Genomic DNA, 17,156 nt, shown 5'->3' on the forward strand with positions numbered 1-17,156 from the left:
CTGAAACTTCCCAGCAAACAATTTTGTGTTTAACAGACATCTAAACATCTAAAGCTAAAGCAAGGTTAAACTTGGGCTGTCAGTGAAAATCTAGTAGACATCTAAGAATAGCCCAAATAGACAGATTAGACAGACTTTGTGTGTAGTCACTCATTTCTGCTTATTTGATGACTAGTCCAGTTTTGGCCTATTCTTAGACATCTGTTAGATTTTCACTGACAGCCCAAATTTAACCTTGTTTTAGCCAGGAACACTATGTTTAGACGTCTATTAGACATCTTTTAAAAGCAAAAAATGCTTGCTGGGTTAAAAAGGTTTGTAAACAACTGAAGGTGAAAAAAAATGGTTAGTAGTCAATGTCTTGATTAAAGCCAATTATAAGGGAGCAGTGCTGCTTACAGGAAAAGATAAGCTCTGGACAATGTTATTATATTACAAATGATTCGATTCAGCAATATGTTTGTCCATTTTTGGTTTAGGTTGCCAGCTGCACTACACAGTGAAGTGACTAAAGAACCAATGTAAAAGGTCTCAATCAAAAAAAAAAAAGACGAGGCATCAACGGTGTTTGCTTGTGATGGGCACTTCTCCCTTGGGTTGCTCAGTCTGCCACAATCCCATAGCCAAATGAAGTGGTCATCTTCCTTCATACAAGCATACACACACACAGATCGGCCTCTACAACCACAAACAGAGCGGCCTGCCTTCATCGTACATATCTGATAGGACGTCTATCCCCATCAACCAATCATGCCGCAACACATACGCTCCGAACAAGATGTCACTTAGATCTTTTCTGGACGGTTGGACATCAAATATGTTTGACGGTTGCCCACCCGTACACTTACATGCAGCAGTGCTATGTGGACAGGTACAGATCTCAGACTAGTCACTATCGAATTTTCAGCAGCAGTAGGTACATCCAGTACGCACACAACAGGAAATCGCTTGATAATAGCATGGTTAAGCAGTGAATTCTTTATTATATAATTGCATTGGAATGAAAAGGCTAATTAAAATGATATCTGTTCAAAGCCTTAAATTGGGTAAACCTTCAGCCCGACCGGACCGAAGATCCAACAATAGCAGGGATGTGCAAGTTAATTGAATTTCTTTTGTCTTCGCACAAAGTCAAAAGGCATTTTTTTTCTTCCTTAAAAGATATGGAATGGTTTATCTCCATGTTTGGGACTTTATCAAATCATTTCCCATTGTGTAATCATTTGTACATTTATTAACAGATATAGCAGAGTGTGTACCACTCGTCACACTTAAGTAATGGCTTGAGCACCTGTGGTTATATTAGGGATATTCGGCCACAGTATGAAGATCCCTTTACAACAAGATTCACACTCCACAGAGAGAGAACAGGCAGATGGTTAGGTTTGTAGCTCCGCGACTTGTAGATTGAGCTTCCCACAGTAACCCCGATCATTTTTTTTGTCATCATAGAAATCTTTGCATCCATTCTTTTAGGATTTTTGCACATCCCCTTAATGAGAGGAAACTTTGAGCCCTTGTCATGCTTTGCACCTTGGGTCCAAACTGAGGCTTGCGATTTCTTAGTCTCAGCACAACTGCCATAAGGGCAACGAGATTAAGCAACGAAAGGAAGAATCAGGACGTCTTCATCTGAATGCAAACACTGATGGCCAAATCAAGTGCTTTGTAGAGGCAATGTTTAAGTTTGAAGTGCTCCTGAGTGACCAAAATCTTTACTAAAGCTATCGTCGATTTGGGGCAAAAAGAAAAAACAAAACATAAAACTCTTGCCGCCCTATATGCAGCATGGCTTTTTTGTACAAATTCACTCCTAGAATTAAGCAGGATTCTCTCTTACAGTGTAAAGTCATGTCTCTGGGATTGTACTTCTCAGTAGGACGTGTCATGACAAGCGTACAAAGATTTATTCCCAAAGGTCTCCAGACAAAACACATGAAAACGTTCTTAGATGCAACCATTAAATGTTATCTAAATCCACAAGAGAAGAGAATGGTATAAGTACACTCCAGAAGTGATGTAACAAAGCTACAGAATAACTCCGATAACAAGCTCCAGATCAACTCTCCACCTCAGCATTTATAGATTCCTTCTGTAGCCTTTGCCCCTTTGAAAGGTCTCCAAGCTAGGCACAAACAGACTAAGACAGTGGAAAACAAAACAAAATAAACTAAATAAAATAAAAATAGACAAATATAAATCAGACACTGTCATTAAATTATCAGTTTAGTGCCCTACATTTAACCCAGTCAGCTTCTGCCTTCGGTAGGTCAGGCTGAGTGAAAGATCAGCCTGTGTTAAACCTATGGTACTTCTAGACAACATTATGTAAATTTACAGTATACAGTTTTGGATTCACCATGCAAGAATACTTTTTTTTTTTCATTTAATAGCTCGATCTACATCCAGAATAATTTACATAAAAGGACACGTTATTAAACCGGAGCTCGTGGGTGATGACTGTGGTGTTCGAGTGCATCCAGAAGAGCAGGAGGAAGCTGAGGGGAAAGTGGAATGGGTCCGTGGGGGTGGAGGGGAGCATGGAGGTGTTGTGAAGGGTCCTGGCGGGTATGATCAGCGACATTCCCACACTTTTACTGTTTGATCTACGCTCCCGGTGACGACGTACGGAGCAGTCTTGTGGAAATCTGTAGGGAGAAGAAAGATACTGTACTTTAATGACATAAAACCTGAAACACAAAAAAATCCATGAAGATTACAGGGTCAATTAGAGACATTCATTCATTAATTTACCTTCAGCTTAGTCCCTTTATTCACCAGAGATCTACAACTCTACAACAGTTTAAAACTGTTTTCACATAAATTAATATCTTGCTATATAATTAACACTGGTATTCTCAACAAAAAAAAGTCTCTAGTCTCTATTCATATAATTAAAGCATTGTTTTGCATATTTATTTTTAAACTGGCATCAGTTACACATCAGCATTCGTCCAGCCAATGAAATGAGTCTCAGGTTGGGCTAATCTGACCAATAGAAAAGGAGAGAATAATGTTTAAAAATAAACATTATGCTAATCATATTTAACAATGCTCATTGAACATTAATAAATAACACTTCAGCTTTAAAACATATATAAACCTCTTTACATGCTTAAACTGTGTCATGAGACCTGAAACCTCAAACATTTTCTATTCATGCCAACACAATGGTTTCAAATCAATATTATGGACGACGAGAGTTGTGTACAGAAGCGATTTTGAAAGCAAGTCTAAAGCTTCACACAAGCCTACAGGGGAGCTGACTGAATAACATCAAGTATCTCTAGAGAGCGTCAGTGCCTTGATCCTGTGAAAAGATCTGGACTCGGGCAGTTAAAAGACTGGAGGATTCAGCATCCTCTCACAGTAGGCTACCAATGGTTGACAGGACTAACTTTTGTAGAAAACTCCATCTTAACCTGAGAAATCACTCTTTGGGGAAGTGTGATTGCGCTGTACACTTCTAAAAGACATCTTCACCTTTCCTTGGTCATCAAAGCAACTGATTTGCACTTCAAAATCAACAATCCTGTGAGAGAAGATGAGTCTAAATACAGCCACGTACCCAGAGAGGTAACAAAATGTTCGTGGGCACTCAAGGTCTTCGTGCAGCGCTTGTTTTTGTAGTCCCAGATCCTCAAAGTCTTGTCATCAGCACAGCTCACAATGTACTTTCCTCCAGGGTGCACAAGAACCCCACGCACCCAGTTATCATGGCCAACCTGAACAATTCAGGATTCAGAATCAGGGTAATTTTACATCAGTTTGAAATAAGCAAACTAAATGTTTTGTGCATTCATTCACACAACAGCAGCAGCCTGAAAAAGTGTATGTTTTTGAAAATGATATTTATCTATGCATAAACTACAAAGTGTGATTTTGGTGCCACATCAAAAATATGTATTAGATGTGCATTTAGTCTAGTGCGTTTAGAGTTTAGGCATGCACTACTACAACAAAATTTGGACTACAGGATTGTATGTTTGCAAATGTGTAGTTTTTCTTTACAAATTGAAATTCTGGACTACTGCTCTGGCATACATGATACATCAGATATATGGGAAACAAGATTCTTTTGCCAATGTTTCTCCAAAAACACAAGGAAAAAGCTTTTTTCGGTTTCAGTACACTGTTGTCATGTAAACATCATTGATAAAAGCAGGAAGAGATTCCCATTTAGCACTGGAGTGGATCAAAACAATGTTTAGTAGGACTCACCAGTGTCATAAGGCACATGCCAATGCTCACATCCCACATCTTGATAGTCTTATCTCTGGAACCAGACAAAAGGAAAGGACCAGGTTTCCCACTCTTCTTGGTCTGGCAGAACAAAATAAAATAAAAATGCACAGCATTCGAATTAGTCCTGGATAGAAACCTACTAAAAGTAGACAAGGTTTGAATTAAAACATTTCATATTAATGTTACAGCTGAATACTAAATAAAAATGTAAAAAGAAAGAGTACACTTGTCCCTATAAAACATTCACTTAAAGGGCACCAATTTGACCCTTTTTCAAGATTTAACACTCATCAGATTATTTATTTTAGCTTTCTGGAATTGTCTGCTCTGAACAAAATGCAGCTGTTTTTGTTGCCTGTGCCTTTAGTGCTAGTTTTCCCCACCCACCGTTCTTACGTGCCTGTCAGAGTGTCTCATGCTCCGCCTCGGCTGCGTCAGATAAACAGCACAGTGACAGACATGAAGAAAGCAGATCTCACATAACATTTGTGAGAAATACTACAGTAAGAACTTTAGTATTATTTAATGCATTTGTTGTGGAGTTAATTTAAGCCTTTAGATAATTCACACACAATGTCGTTCAAAAGTTCACGCGCACACACAGGGTGTTTAACTTTGCATTGTTTTTGCACGCAAATGTGACATGATACACGTCAATATCCCTTGCTGTATGGATATATTATGTTAATGTACAAAATAAACCTGATTTAACGTCCACAAAGCGCAATTGATGAGTCTTCTCTTATAACTGTACTGACATTCGGCTGTGGTGATGAATTACAGCGATTTTTCTGTCTTTATTGCAAACATGTTACGGTCGGCCTCAAAGTGGGAGGGATTTGAATCTTATTTTAACATCTGGAAATAAAAAAAGATTTATTGTTTTTAAATCAGCCCAATTTGACTGTGGACATACTAAACCTACACACAGTTCTGTCCAAACAGCTTACAAAGGATGATTTTCAACATAGGTGCCCTTTAATATATACATTTATATTAAACCAGTTCATTCATTTTAATAACGGTTTTGTTTTTTTATTTTACATTAAGTGTCATTGTTGTTTTCAGGTAAATGTTAAACGACCCCAGGTCATACATACATTTAAAATAAGAAAAATAAAAAAAATAAAGCTTTTTTTGCACTAAAATCTGATCTTCTCAATTTTCTAAATGATAAAGGTTTATGGAAATTATACATTTATTTTATTTTTTAAACAAAATAATACAAATTCAAATAAACCGCAACCAAAAAAAAACAATAAAAAAAAACAATTGAACAATGAATATTATTGTTTAAGTGTTTTATGATACAGAGATTTGTAAAAGATTTTTTAAAGCTTTGTGGAGTTTATATTTTCAACCCTTTTTCAGACCTGGAAAAGCTCTAATGCATTCACCCCAGACGCGAAAGAAGCGTCAAACGAGAGTGATTTACATGATACTTTAATGCACAGACGTGAACAGACATCCAGCAGCACATTAACCAATCAGGAGCTTTCTCTTGTAGGGGTGTGATTATGACGTAGCGCCTGTTTTTGTTGACAACAGTTGATCAAACTGGGCTCAGCTCAGTCAGAAGCACCGCTGAAAGCTTCCATCATCCAGGTATAGTTTCTGGAGGAGTTTATGAGCACACAGAGCTGAGTGCACCTCTAAATGTATTAAGTGGATTCAGACACGCCGCCAAATGAATCGACGCTGTTTTTCAGTCATCCTAAAGCACACACACAGCTATTCTCTCAATAAAATCTATGTTAGCCATTTAGTAATGAAGCTAGAGTCACCGGGCAGACAAAAGCCCTGCCCATGACGCGAATCCACATCTGTTCTGAAAAAAATTTGACGCATGAATAAAGCGGATTTGACACATGAATGAAGCTGATTTGGCATGTGAATGAAAAGAGTACACTCAAAATGTTCACGCATCAACTTGCACACAAATATCGCGATTTATCTGCGCGTACCGCGTCTGGTGTGAACGCAAATTCATTAAAATGTTCATAATGTATATAAATGTCTTAAAATTCCATGTTCATGTATACAAACAAAATCAACTTCCCTTGCAACTCAGTGTGTGTGTGTGCGCATAGATTAATATTTATAATCCTTACTAGCAAGAAAATGCAATAGCGTATGGGCAAGTCTTTAACCCACAACAAGGTTACGGAAGCAGCTTTATTAAGACTGATGCACAACCACAGCATCATTAGAAGAGGATGAGACACTGGCAGCGGTGCATAGATCACAGACATCCAATCATAACAGCCCTCTGATAAATTACTGTCCTTTAAATACCACACCACATCTCCCATGCAGTCAATGAAGAGACGAATATAACAGGTGATAATGCACTTAAATAACCCTGCCAAAATGGATGGTCATTATGTTCAAGGCCTTATCTATTATTTCCCCTCTGTAAAAGGGAAAGTCTGCTCAAGGGGGAGTGTGAACAGGCACATTAAAAACAAAATTGCTCTTGCTGAGAGGCTGGCGTGTTCAGACAAGTGTGTTCAGGCACATTTATACCTTTACATAGAGCCGCTGTAATGACATACAGGGCTTTGTAATTATCATTCGTGACGATGTTCAGGATGTCAAGAATGGTTCACTTTCAACTGAACAGGTTTGACAAGATCAGAGACGACTGACCAAATAAATGTTACATTTAAACACAGAGGAGAAAGTTCTCTTAATAAAACAGTGTTTAAAAGGGTTAAGAGCTGTATTCCTCATGCTGTTAGGGCTAATGCTTTATCAGATCATGATGAAATTGGACATGGTTGATCATAAGACTGCCACAAAAAAAAAATCCAACTGGTACGTTCTTCACCTTAGGCCATCAACTGCAAATTCCACCTATGTCGTTTCAGAGTCTGTTTAAAACCATTGTACATGACGAATTTAGATCCAAAAGGCCCATCAAATCGTGTTTACGGGGCACAGCAAAGAATAGATCAACATGAACATCTCTAACGATCAGAAAATATTTGTGAAAACAAAGAGCCACTGATCTAAAACAGGGGAAAAATAAAGAATCGCATGGCCTGTTGAGCAGCAATAATATCTGAGAGTTGGGCCTGTATTCTTTTTTCTACACTTTCAAATTCTATAACCACAGATACAGGGACACTGGAGCGTTTTAAAGCCACGATTCATCAGCAGTGCCGTTTAAAACGTGCTCTAAAGTCAGCTGGAAAGGACGTTTTTTTAAACTTTAGTAACAATTGGTAACAAACTCCATAACAACCCTAACCTGCTTCAATTCATGCTCTACATTCACCAAACATTCAACAATGCATCAACAATTATTAAACATACTGAATGTCATAAGCATTTGCCATCACAAATGTGCCACTCACCTCTGAGCCGGTGGCCTCCAGGATGGTGGGATGGGCACTTTCAGGGGCCCAAGAAATGCACTCCACCACATGCTCATGCTCGCGCAGCTCTGCTTTACATTCTTTTGTGGCCACCACCCAAACACGCACCGTCTGGTCATTAGAACTACTGGCAATCAGGGTCCCGTCCTGGTTGGGCCGCACCATGCGGACCCACTCTCTGTGTCCGGTGAATGTCTTAACACAGTATCTGTTTAGGGGAGCAAACAGGCAAAATGTCAAAAAATTGTCATCAACATTTCAGGTGTGAAATAGCATCTGAAAGTTAGTATCAATGTGCAACTGTGCTTCGCAGTCACGTCAGAGGTTTGTCCTTTTTGCCATTACAATATAAAACCCTTTGTTAAGTCTACATTTACACAGGTGCTTTCAGCTGAAGATACAATACAGCAACTGAAAAGACAGTTTCGTTTGAGCAAGCTATAGTTTGACAACCTATGGTGTAGTAGTCCAGAATGTTTAGCTAATAAGAAAATCAAATTAAAAGCATTTATAAGTAGCTAAAAGGCTTACCCAGTGGCAACCTCCCACATTTTAATGGTTTTATCCCTTGAGGCAGAAACTATGTGATCTCCATTGGGCATAATAGCTACAGATGAAACATTATGGTCGTGTCCTGAAAAAAGAAAGAAGCAAAAATGTACACTTTTTTTCAGATTGACAGTCACAAAAAACACCAACAGTGCCTGTGATAAACTAAATCCATTTCTCAAATCAGCATAATACACACAATTCCACTGTACAAATCAGACGGTCATGCACATTAGCATCTGACAATGAGTGGTTAAGCTTTAAAACATATCGTACACTTTAATGGAGAATAAGAAGCTGCTAAATTGCCTTGGGCTGCTTTGTTCTCAATGTGCGACGAAAGAGATGAGCTAATTACACAGGACGCCATTTTTAAGCTGCTGAATGGATGAAACCAAGTAGTCTAGAAAAAGCAGTCTTAAATATGGGGGGGACGACAAAACGTTATCTCGTCTTGAAGAGGATAATTAAACTGCTGTCCAAATCTCCTAATCTTCCACTAAAGCAGCCGACCCACGAAGCGAGACGGCAGAAAGAGAGAGAGAACGAGCGAGAGTAGAAGGGGGACTTGCAAAACGAAGGGGGAGCGTGGGGGCTGTTCATCACCTCTTCTTCAATTCTGTGCTAGAACAGTTTACCCTAGTCTCAGGGCAACATGCCAGCTTTAGTGGTGGGTGTAAATTGCAAGCCTTTGGATTTGGGCATATTACGAGTTGCGCACACACATTATTTGGATTATCACCACTCAGGATTTACACATTTCTGATATGGATTACAAATGACTTGAGGAAAACTTGAACACTTGATTAGTTATTTTAGCATAAAACATTAAAATAAGTTTTTTTTGGACAGATTTAACATTTTTGTTTCACATATTTGCTTATTATTTTAACACTTAAAATAAACCATAAGCATACAGTATGCATCACTACTGTTGAATGAAAACTACAAAAGTGCATTCGTGTATTTTGGTGCACAGGACAAACGCAGAAAACTTATCATTTGTATTGAAAATAATGTGAGCTTACAAAAACAGCACACATATTTATGTATTTCCATTAGTGAGGTTTGATATGATTTGATCCTCATAAATAAAGGAAAATAAGCTGGATAGCAGTGCCCCACCCCCCAATTTCTTGGCAGTTTTCACACTGACAGTTTTCGTGCTTTTCCAAACCTAAGGTGAGATCTTATCTCTGCCTCTTTACATGGGAACTAATCATCTAGTAGAAGTGAAGACGTGTTCAACTAATACAGAATCCATAAGACAAAATGCTAATTGACTTGTGGTGTGATCTCCCTAAAGAATAGCCAAAAGGCACACATTTCCAAAGATGCAATTAAAATTTACCAGGCAATTGGATCTTTAAAAAGGCTTTCTGAAAGCAAGGACATGATCTCTCACTTGTGTTGAAAACATTTTATGCTTTTTATTGTATATACAGATATATAAAAAAAAATATTGCCATTCATTAAACAATTAAAAAACAAAATCCTTATTTTATATATTAAACTCTTAAAAAGCACATCGATATTTGATTAAAAAAATAAAAAAAATAAATATTTGAAAAAATTACATTTAATTATAAAAAAATTAATTAATTAAATTAAAAAATGTAAATAAATTAATTGAATTTGAATATAAATATAATATAAAAATAAATAAGTAAATTAATATGTCTTCTAATACTGAAAGAACATTTCTTATAGATTAGTTGGCGAGCTGGCTTATTAGTGAGCTTCAGCTCAACACCTGCCTCCCGACACTCTATTCCCCCCTGAGATGCCTCTTTGCTCCTAACAGTTCCCAGCACCACTGACAACATATGACACCATGCTCACCGTGCATGGTCCTGATACACTCAAAGCCCTGGAAGTCCCAGAGCTTGATGGTCATATCCGCTGAACACGAGGCTAGCAGCTTTCCAGTGTGGTCAAAGGAAATGTCTTGCACGGAGTCTGTGTGGCCTTTGAGGGTCCTTTCAAAATCTCCAGTTTCATGATCCCATACCTAGATAAGAAAGAAAAGAAAAAAAACATTAGCCCAGGATGATTTTCTTTCTATAATACAATGCATTATCTTGTTTGACAGTTTGTAATAAGGTATGACATAAACAGCAGGTTTGGGCTTGTAGCTGCTATTGCATATTCAGCGCAACATCTGTCAAGCTGCCAGTTTTTAAACGCCATCAAACATTCCCTCTGGATATAATCTACAGTTGGAACGATTATCTCCATCCGCCTCAAGAAAAAAAAAAAAAGTCACATTTTCACCCTATATTTACCTCACAGCATTTATCGCAGTCCAAGAGTAATTGGGGCAGAATATTTTGACATCATGTTTTCACTAAAATTCAGTTTTCATCATTTTCTTTATCATTAAAGCATTTTTTGTGAAGTGAGGCGAATGTTATCAGCTTGTTCGCCTGGATGCAGCAGTATGATAAACAGCCTCAGGGCTTAATGTGAAGATCAGGTTTCAGCAGTTTTCCTGCAGCAGACACACAGGGATAAGCTCTGTCTGCTGCTCAGGGGGCAGATGACAGAAGCCCCTCCACCTGCTTATCAGTCTCCTGCTTCCAGACGGGGAAACTCAACACAACTAGTCATGTTCTGATAGAAAACATGCACACGAAAAGCTGAGACTGCAATGCCATTTGACGTGCATATGACGTTAGTGTTTATTAGATTGTTTGTTTAGTTGTTTTTTTCTGCCCTTATTTGTATATGTCAGTATGTGCTAACATTTATGAATGTTTGGTCTGATTATTAATGATCCAGCAAAGGAAATACTTAAAACGCAAATTAAAATGGAAGGAAACAATACTACAGTGCAACAAATAAATGACAATCATTCAATCATTTTCTTTTCGGCTTAGTTGCTTTGTTAATCAGGGGTCCCCACAGCGGAATGAACCGCCAACTTTTCCCGCATATGTTTTAAGCAGCGGATGCTCTTCTAACCACAACCCAGCACTGGGAAACATCCATACACTCCTGCTTTCATACCCACACATAAACTACAGCCAATTTAACTGATTCAATCCACCTATAATGCATGTCTTTGAACTGTGGGGGAATAATTTATTTAAAATTAAATACAAATTGGATAAATACTAAAATATATGCATAAATAACTATTATATAATTATAGATATGGTACGAATATATTCAGCATTCATTAAAAAAAATGTTCAATGTTAAGTGAAAAACAAAACTGAAGCAAAAAATGTATGGCCCGACTATAAAAGCAAGGTGAAAAAACAAGCTGAGATCAGCCATGCAGTGCTGCATGAACCGAGAGGGCTTATTTCAGACTCAAGTGTTGACGTTTCAGAAAAATTGTGAAGATCTAAGCTTTGACTGCATGTTTGAATGAATGTTCATGCGCATGTATAAAATATCACAGTCTGGAGAAGAGAAAAACACACTTGTGCATGAAACTGAACTGCAAACCATTTGGCTGACTCAATAGCAACCAGGTCAAGCAGAAGGAAAACTGTCAATGGAAAAGAAGAGCTGTCAAACTGCTTGATTAACATAAGGCGGGGAGATCTGCCACAATCACTACACCACATCTGCATTATACTGAGAAAGAGGTGAGGGGAAAAAACTAAAGCATTTGTCTGGAAACCTTCAGCCTTCTTGACAATTAGCAACGAATGTGTGGATCCAGAGAATGTGGCAGAATATATATGAACTAGCTGTCTAGTCAGAAGAAGCCCACGTTACAATAGGGAGGGCTGGGTTGATTTTTTTAGGGAAGGGTTGACTAGAAAAAAAACAGTATAAAAACTAGGGCACAGGAGGAGGGGGCACAAACTCAGGTTGGTGGCCATAGCTGCCGGCATTGAGGCGGAAGATGAATCACTCAAAAGAACAAGTGCAGTACAAAAAAAAAAAAAAACATTTAATAGATCACCTGCACATATTACATCCATGAATGTTACCAATTTAAATTGTGAAAATCTTCCCTCTTGGCTTTTTAAACATTCTAAAATCCCCTAAGGAGTAGCTATAAATAGACTTGAAGTCAATTTGTGCCTATCCTTTTGGAGAAATCACTGAGATTGTGCTCAGTTATGAATAGCAGACGGGTAGAAACATGGTTTAGTACCATGGGAATGACACATTTCTTGTGCAGACTTGTGTATTTTGTGTGTCTCAAGAGCCTCTGTATGACCAATACAGCAAAAAGAGAGGACACTGGCTGCCTCGAGTCAAATCTACAGCTCATTCCAGGCAGGACTGCATAATTATATCAGCCAGAAAGGCAGTTGGTCACAACAACATGACAGAAATACAGGGTCAGTTTTGGGAGGTTTATAATGTACACCATGCAAGCAGAGTAGTTGATAGCGGCACAAAACAGACAGAGGATCTCACCTTTATTGTTGCGTCCTCTGAGGCAGAAACTATGACGCTGAAAACAGGATGGAAAATGACTCTGGTGACAGGACTCCTATGGCCGCTCAGAGCGTATTTCTCAGGAGGACGGGGGATCCATTCTTTGGGGTCTCGCTTCTGTCCAATTGGCCCACCTATATTAATCTCCTCTTTTGCTTCATTCAGTTTTGATTCTAACTCCATCACCTAGTAAAAGTCAGAATTGGCAAAACTAGTCATTGCACACATCTGGATGAATGATTTTTGCATTGCAGTTGTGGTAGTGTGGAAACGTACCATTTCTGAACTGTAAGATTTGGCATTTCAGAGCATGAATAGTCAATGAGTCAAGGCTGCCTCCATGAGTTTTAATAGGATTTGCATTAAATATGAAATGCACAAACCTTTTTCTGTAATCTGATGACTGAAGTCCATTTCTTTTCCAAGAGACCTGCATATTTCTTGTCCAATTCTTCATTCTGGTGACAAAATGACAGAAGATATATTACACCCCAACACAGCACATTGCATTGCATCAAAATAAAAGCAAGATACAGAACACAGCCTAAAGCAAAAAAAGAGGCATACACCTATCACCCCAGAGGCAAATGTAAATTCCCTCTAAATCCCTTCACATGGGTTAATCTCCGGCAGACAAAGAGAGCTTACCAAGATTACAATTACACAAACACCACACTGTGAAAAATTAACTTCAGGGTGCCTGGCACAAACTAGAGCTTTCTGGAAGTCACATTTAGAACATTTAGATCAGAGATGCCTAAACTAGGGCCTGCGGGCCATAGTTGGCCCACCATCCCATCTGAGAAAAGTAAGAACGATGGGGAAGCTTTCGAGATTCTCCATTCAATACTGTCACTCGACAATGCAGACTTTGGTAAGCAAATCAAGTCAATCATATTCTGCTCGACTAGTGTATTAAGCATTGAACTCCGCTGTGTTATAAACGTGATTATGTTTTTATTGCAATAAGCTATTTAAATAGTTATACTGCATTAGTTAATGTGATTTTAAATAATGTTCTCTATTTATTTTAAAGTATTATTAAATAAATTAGGAAATTACGCATGACATCTTTAATGTAATATAGTTTGATATATTTACCTTTGGCCCATGGCTCTCAGCGATATTTGATTTTTGGCCCTTTGTCCGAAAAAGTTGGGGCACCCCTGATTTAGACAGATAGATCATTCCTACTGGTATTGCCCAGCAGTGAGAACCAAAAGTCAGTAATGTAATAAAGAACTAGAAATGTCTCTCTTTTTTTTTTTTTTTTTTACAAATAAATACATTTATAATTTATTAGTAATTAATAAATTAAGATATTTAGATTAAACAAATATTATACAACTGGATATTATGAAATTAAGAACTTGTGTATTTATTAATTAAAACTGAGAATAAAGAATAAATACATTATTAAAAAATAAATATTTCTGTATAACTAATATTATCATTATTATATTATCCAATGAATTTGGTTTAAATCCGCTATATAAAAGATGGGGCTCTTAAACAAAGAACAGAAACATGAGGCTTGAACAGGAAACACTTGCCATAATGTTTGGCCACACTTCTATTGATCATTAGCCTTATTTTGAATTCCAAGCATTGAGTCTAATTCTGAGGTATGAAAATATAATCTCTTGAAGATTGTGTGTAATCTTTTGGTTTGTGTGTAAACCTTTACAGCAGACATTCTTCCAGTTGTTTTCTGATATATGCAAGCTCACATCTCGTGGTTGCTTGAATTGCACACACGGTTTAGCTTTGCAAAATTGGTGTCCAACAATCAAACAGAGAAAAATCATAAGAAATCATTATGGATGATGTAAAAAGGATGTGTCAGACAATGAGCAGAAAGGCTCTAGAGTAATATAAGAGGTGCAAGCAGCAGAACAGGTGCTGTCACTGTGATGAGAAAAAGAGAGAGAAAGAGAGAGAGAGACGTCTCTGAGGGAGAGGGGCATTTAAAGCCTCTGCAGAGGTCTGATCCACCATCTGCCTAGACCCTCTGCCACGTGTGGTGGCCAATGGCTAAATACCAGCCACATTAGCCTTGCCAGTTTCTAATCACTGCCGTCTGACGGTCCATCAGCCCCCTCCAGTCCTCAGAGAGCCACACTTCATCTACAGTTATGCCTAAAGTCACAAACCCCTGACACCTCTCAGAACATCTGAACAGCTGGAAGGATCAATGAGATCTCTTCTGATAAATGATGCAGTGTTAATAGCATTCTGGTTAATTAAAGAAGGCTTTTAACGCCACAAATCTGATCAATAATTCATCCTCTATCTTCCATGTACAAAGGAAATAACTGTTTATCTTCTGCCCAACCAAGAGTGTTTTCAAACAGGAGCTTCTGTAAGCGTTTCCAAATTTCCAGACGCGTTTTCTGCTGAATTTCAGTAAATCTTCTGGTCTACCCTGTGATAATGGGGAGACACTATTCAATATGTCCCTTTATCAGTATGAACCATCAACCAGACAACAGGGAGCGTCGGGCTTTACATCTGTCACACATCATAATTATCTCTGCACTGCCTTAATTCAGCACGTGCGCCGTCAGTCACAACCTCACACAGAGGCGCCAATTAAAAGGGGAATACTTCAAATTAAGAAATGCTGGTTTGACTGGGGTTTATATGAAGGGGGGTTCCCACACTCACCATGTCTAATTCCGCCTCCTTTTTGAAAACTGAATATGCCTCTTCATATCCATTGGAACGAAGGTAATCAGCTATCGCTCGGTTTCTGAAAAACAAAGAGAAGCCTAATTAGTTCTCTTGATAACCAGGCCTTATAACTGTGGATTAAAAAAAGGGCTGCGGTAAGTGCTTTTTACACAACTGAAAGAACATGCCTCTCTGAGCACATATTCAAACACCGGTATGGTGGAATTTCATTATAATAGACAAAACAGCTGCACATGGAAAACTGCATATGCATACATGCATAGTGAATCAGGACAGATAAAGCAGTAAAGTGTGAGGGGGGGTGAGCATCCTCAACAAATTTCAATAAATGTCAGGGCCGAAGACGTGTTTCTGTATCCAAATGTGCTGTATGTTTCGTGACGATACGCAGTGACAGGCAATTTAGTTGTTTGCACAAGACGAAACATGACAGAAATTAGTTTATCATCTAATTATTACATATTAAACGTCTTAAACATTATTAAATGCACATGCTTACTCTCATGTGTTTAGTTCTAAAGTTTATTTAGAACTAAACATACAAGTAAATCTCAAATGGTTTATTTTATTTTCAAGATCAGTGAGAACCATCTACTGCTGCTTTCAGTAGTAAGGCAATAAATGTCATGTAAAATGGCATTCAAACTCATATTATTAGCATTAAACACTGAATAAAGCACATGAGATGTACCCGAGGCATGGCTTGAAATCAACTTTTTTTTTTCTTGGTAGCACCGGTGCTCCTAACTTCAAAAATGTAGGCCAGACAAAAATTTAGTTGCACTCACCAAAAAGCGATGGTGAACGCGGTGTCAGTCGCACAACTGACAGGATTGTGATGATTAAATGAAGGATTAAATAACGTTAGAACGTCTTGTGCTTAAAATGCATAGATTCAGTGGTAAACACGGTTACCTGAAAACTCTGTCCCACCGGCTTTACAGTGAATGCTTTAGTTATTTTCATAGCAGACTTTAAACCCTGGAAGTCTTTTATACACTCTTCGAAAACTGTAAATGCTGGATTGACATTTATTACAAGACCACAAATCAGATGTGCCATTATTTGTAACTTTAGGTGGTTTCTAAAACTAAATCTGTCAGAGTTGTTTTTATTCTCTCGTATCCAGACCTTTACATTTTGGCTGCTGTAGCTCCCTGTCATCTGAACTGAGTGATTATCAGCTGATATTAACCAATCCATTCGCGTTCTGTTCTAGCGCAATAGGAGCTTATAAGAGCTTAAAGGCGGGACAAGCATTGCAGGCTTTAATTACTGCAGCAAGTTGACATGTCAACTGTTTTAAAAAAATCCTGAGCGCTGCGTTTTTTCAGCTATGTTTTTAAGTGCAAAGATGCATAATGCGTGAATGCCTCCTAAATCTGAGCATGTGGTGAACATTTTGCTATGAAAACAACAACAAATTTACGCACTCGCACAAATGCTCCCAAATACATTGAGGACACAAAGATAAATTTTTGGGCGCATATGCATCCAAAATGGTCGCAATTTCAGGCCTTGTGAGGTAATCATTGTTAGTTTTCTGTTGTTCACCAGTGAGAAATAGAAGCAGTTTCTAATATAACTAATTCGAGGTGTTGGTTAGGACAAAAACTCAAACTATGGAAAATATTCCTTTTATCGCATGCCATTGCTTTAATTTACAACACAGTTTAAATCACTCACTCCTATTCCCAATCTGGCAACTGTACTTGCATTTGTTTTGATCTAGGAGCACAATATCCACTGTATGTCAAACTTGCATACTGCACCTTTAATATATATATTTTTTTGGTTATACAATACATTATGTAATAAATTCATTAAACATATTTGTAATATAGTAATCAATTACCCAAACAGAAAACAACATCCTGAAAG

The 17,156-nt window shown here is 38.0% G+C and overlaps 1 protein-coding gene across 3 annotated transcripts in view; it reads right to left on the reverse strand.

Moving 5' to 3' along the window:
- Positions 1-963: 963 nt before the first annotated feature.
- Positions 964-17,156, reverse strand: part of pafah1b1a (platelet-activating factor acetylhydrolase 1b, regulatory subunit 1a) — a 47,422-nt gene continuing 31,229 nt past the window's right edge. The window contains exons 3-11 of one of the 3 annotated variants that reach the window (XM_087282639.1): positions 15,249-15,333; positions 12,965-13,039; positions 12,561-12,767; positions 10,017-10,185; positions 8,157-8,259; positions 7,605-7,833; positions 4,222-4,323; positions 3,569-3,725; positions 964-2,648 (exon numbers count right to left, since the gene is read on the reverse strand). In XM_087282639.1, the coding sequence (XP_087138765.1) occupies positions 2,575-2,648; positions 3,569-3,725; positions 4,222-4,323; positions 7,605-7,833; positions 8,157-8,259; positions 10,017-10,185; positions 12,561-12,767; positions 12,965-13,039; positions 15,249-15,333 (1,201 nt within the window). In that variant the 3' untranslated portion in view covers positions 964-2,574. 3 annotated transcript variants of the gene reach the window in all.

This window comes from Danio rerio, chromosome 15 (genome assembly GCF_052040795.2).
Source record: "Danio rerio strain M-AB ecotype USA chromosome 15, GRCz13ab, whole genome shotgun sequence".
NCBI lineage: Eukaryota > Metazoa > Chordata > Actinopteri > Cypriniformes > Danionidae > Danio > Danio rerio.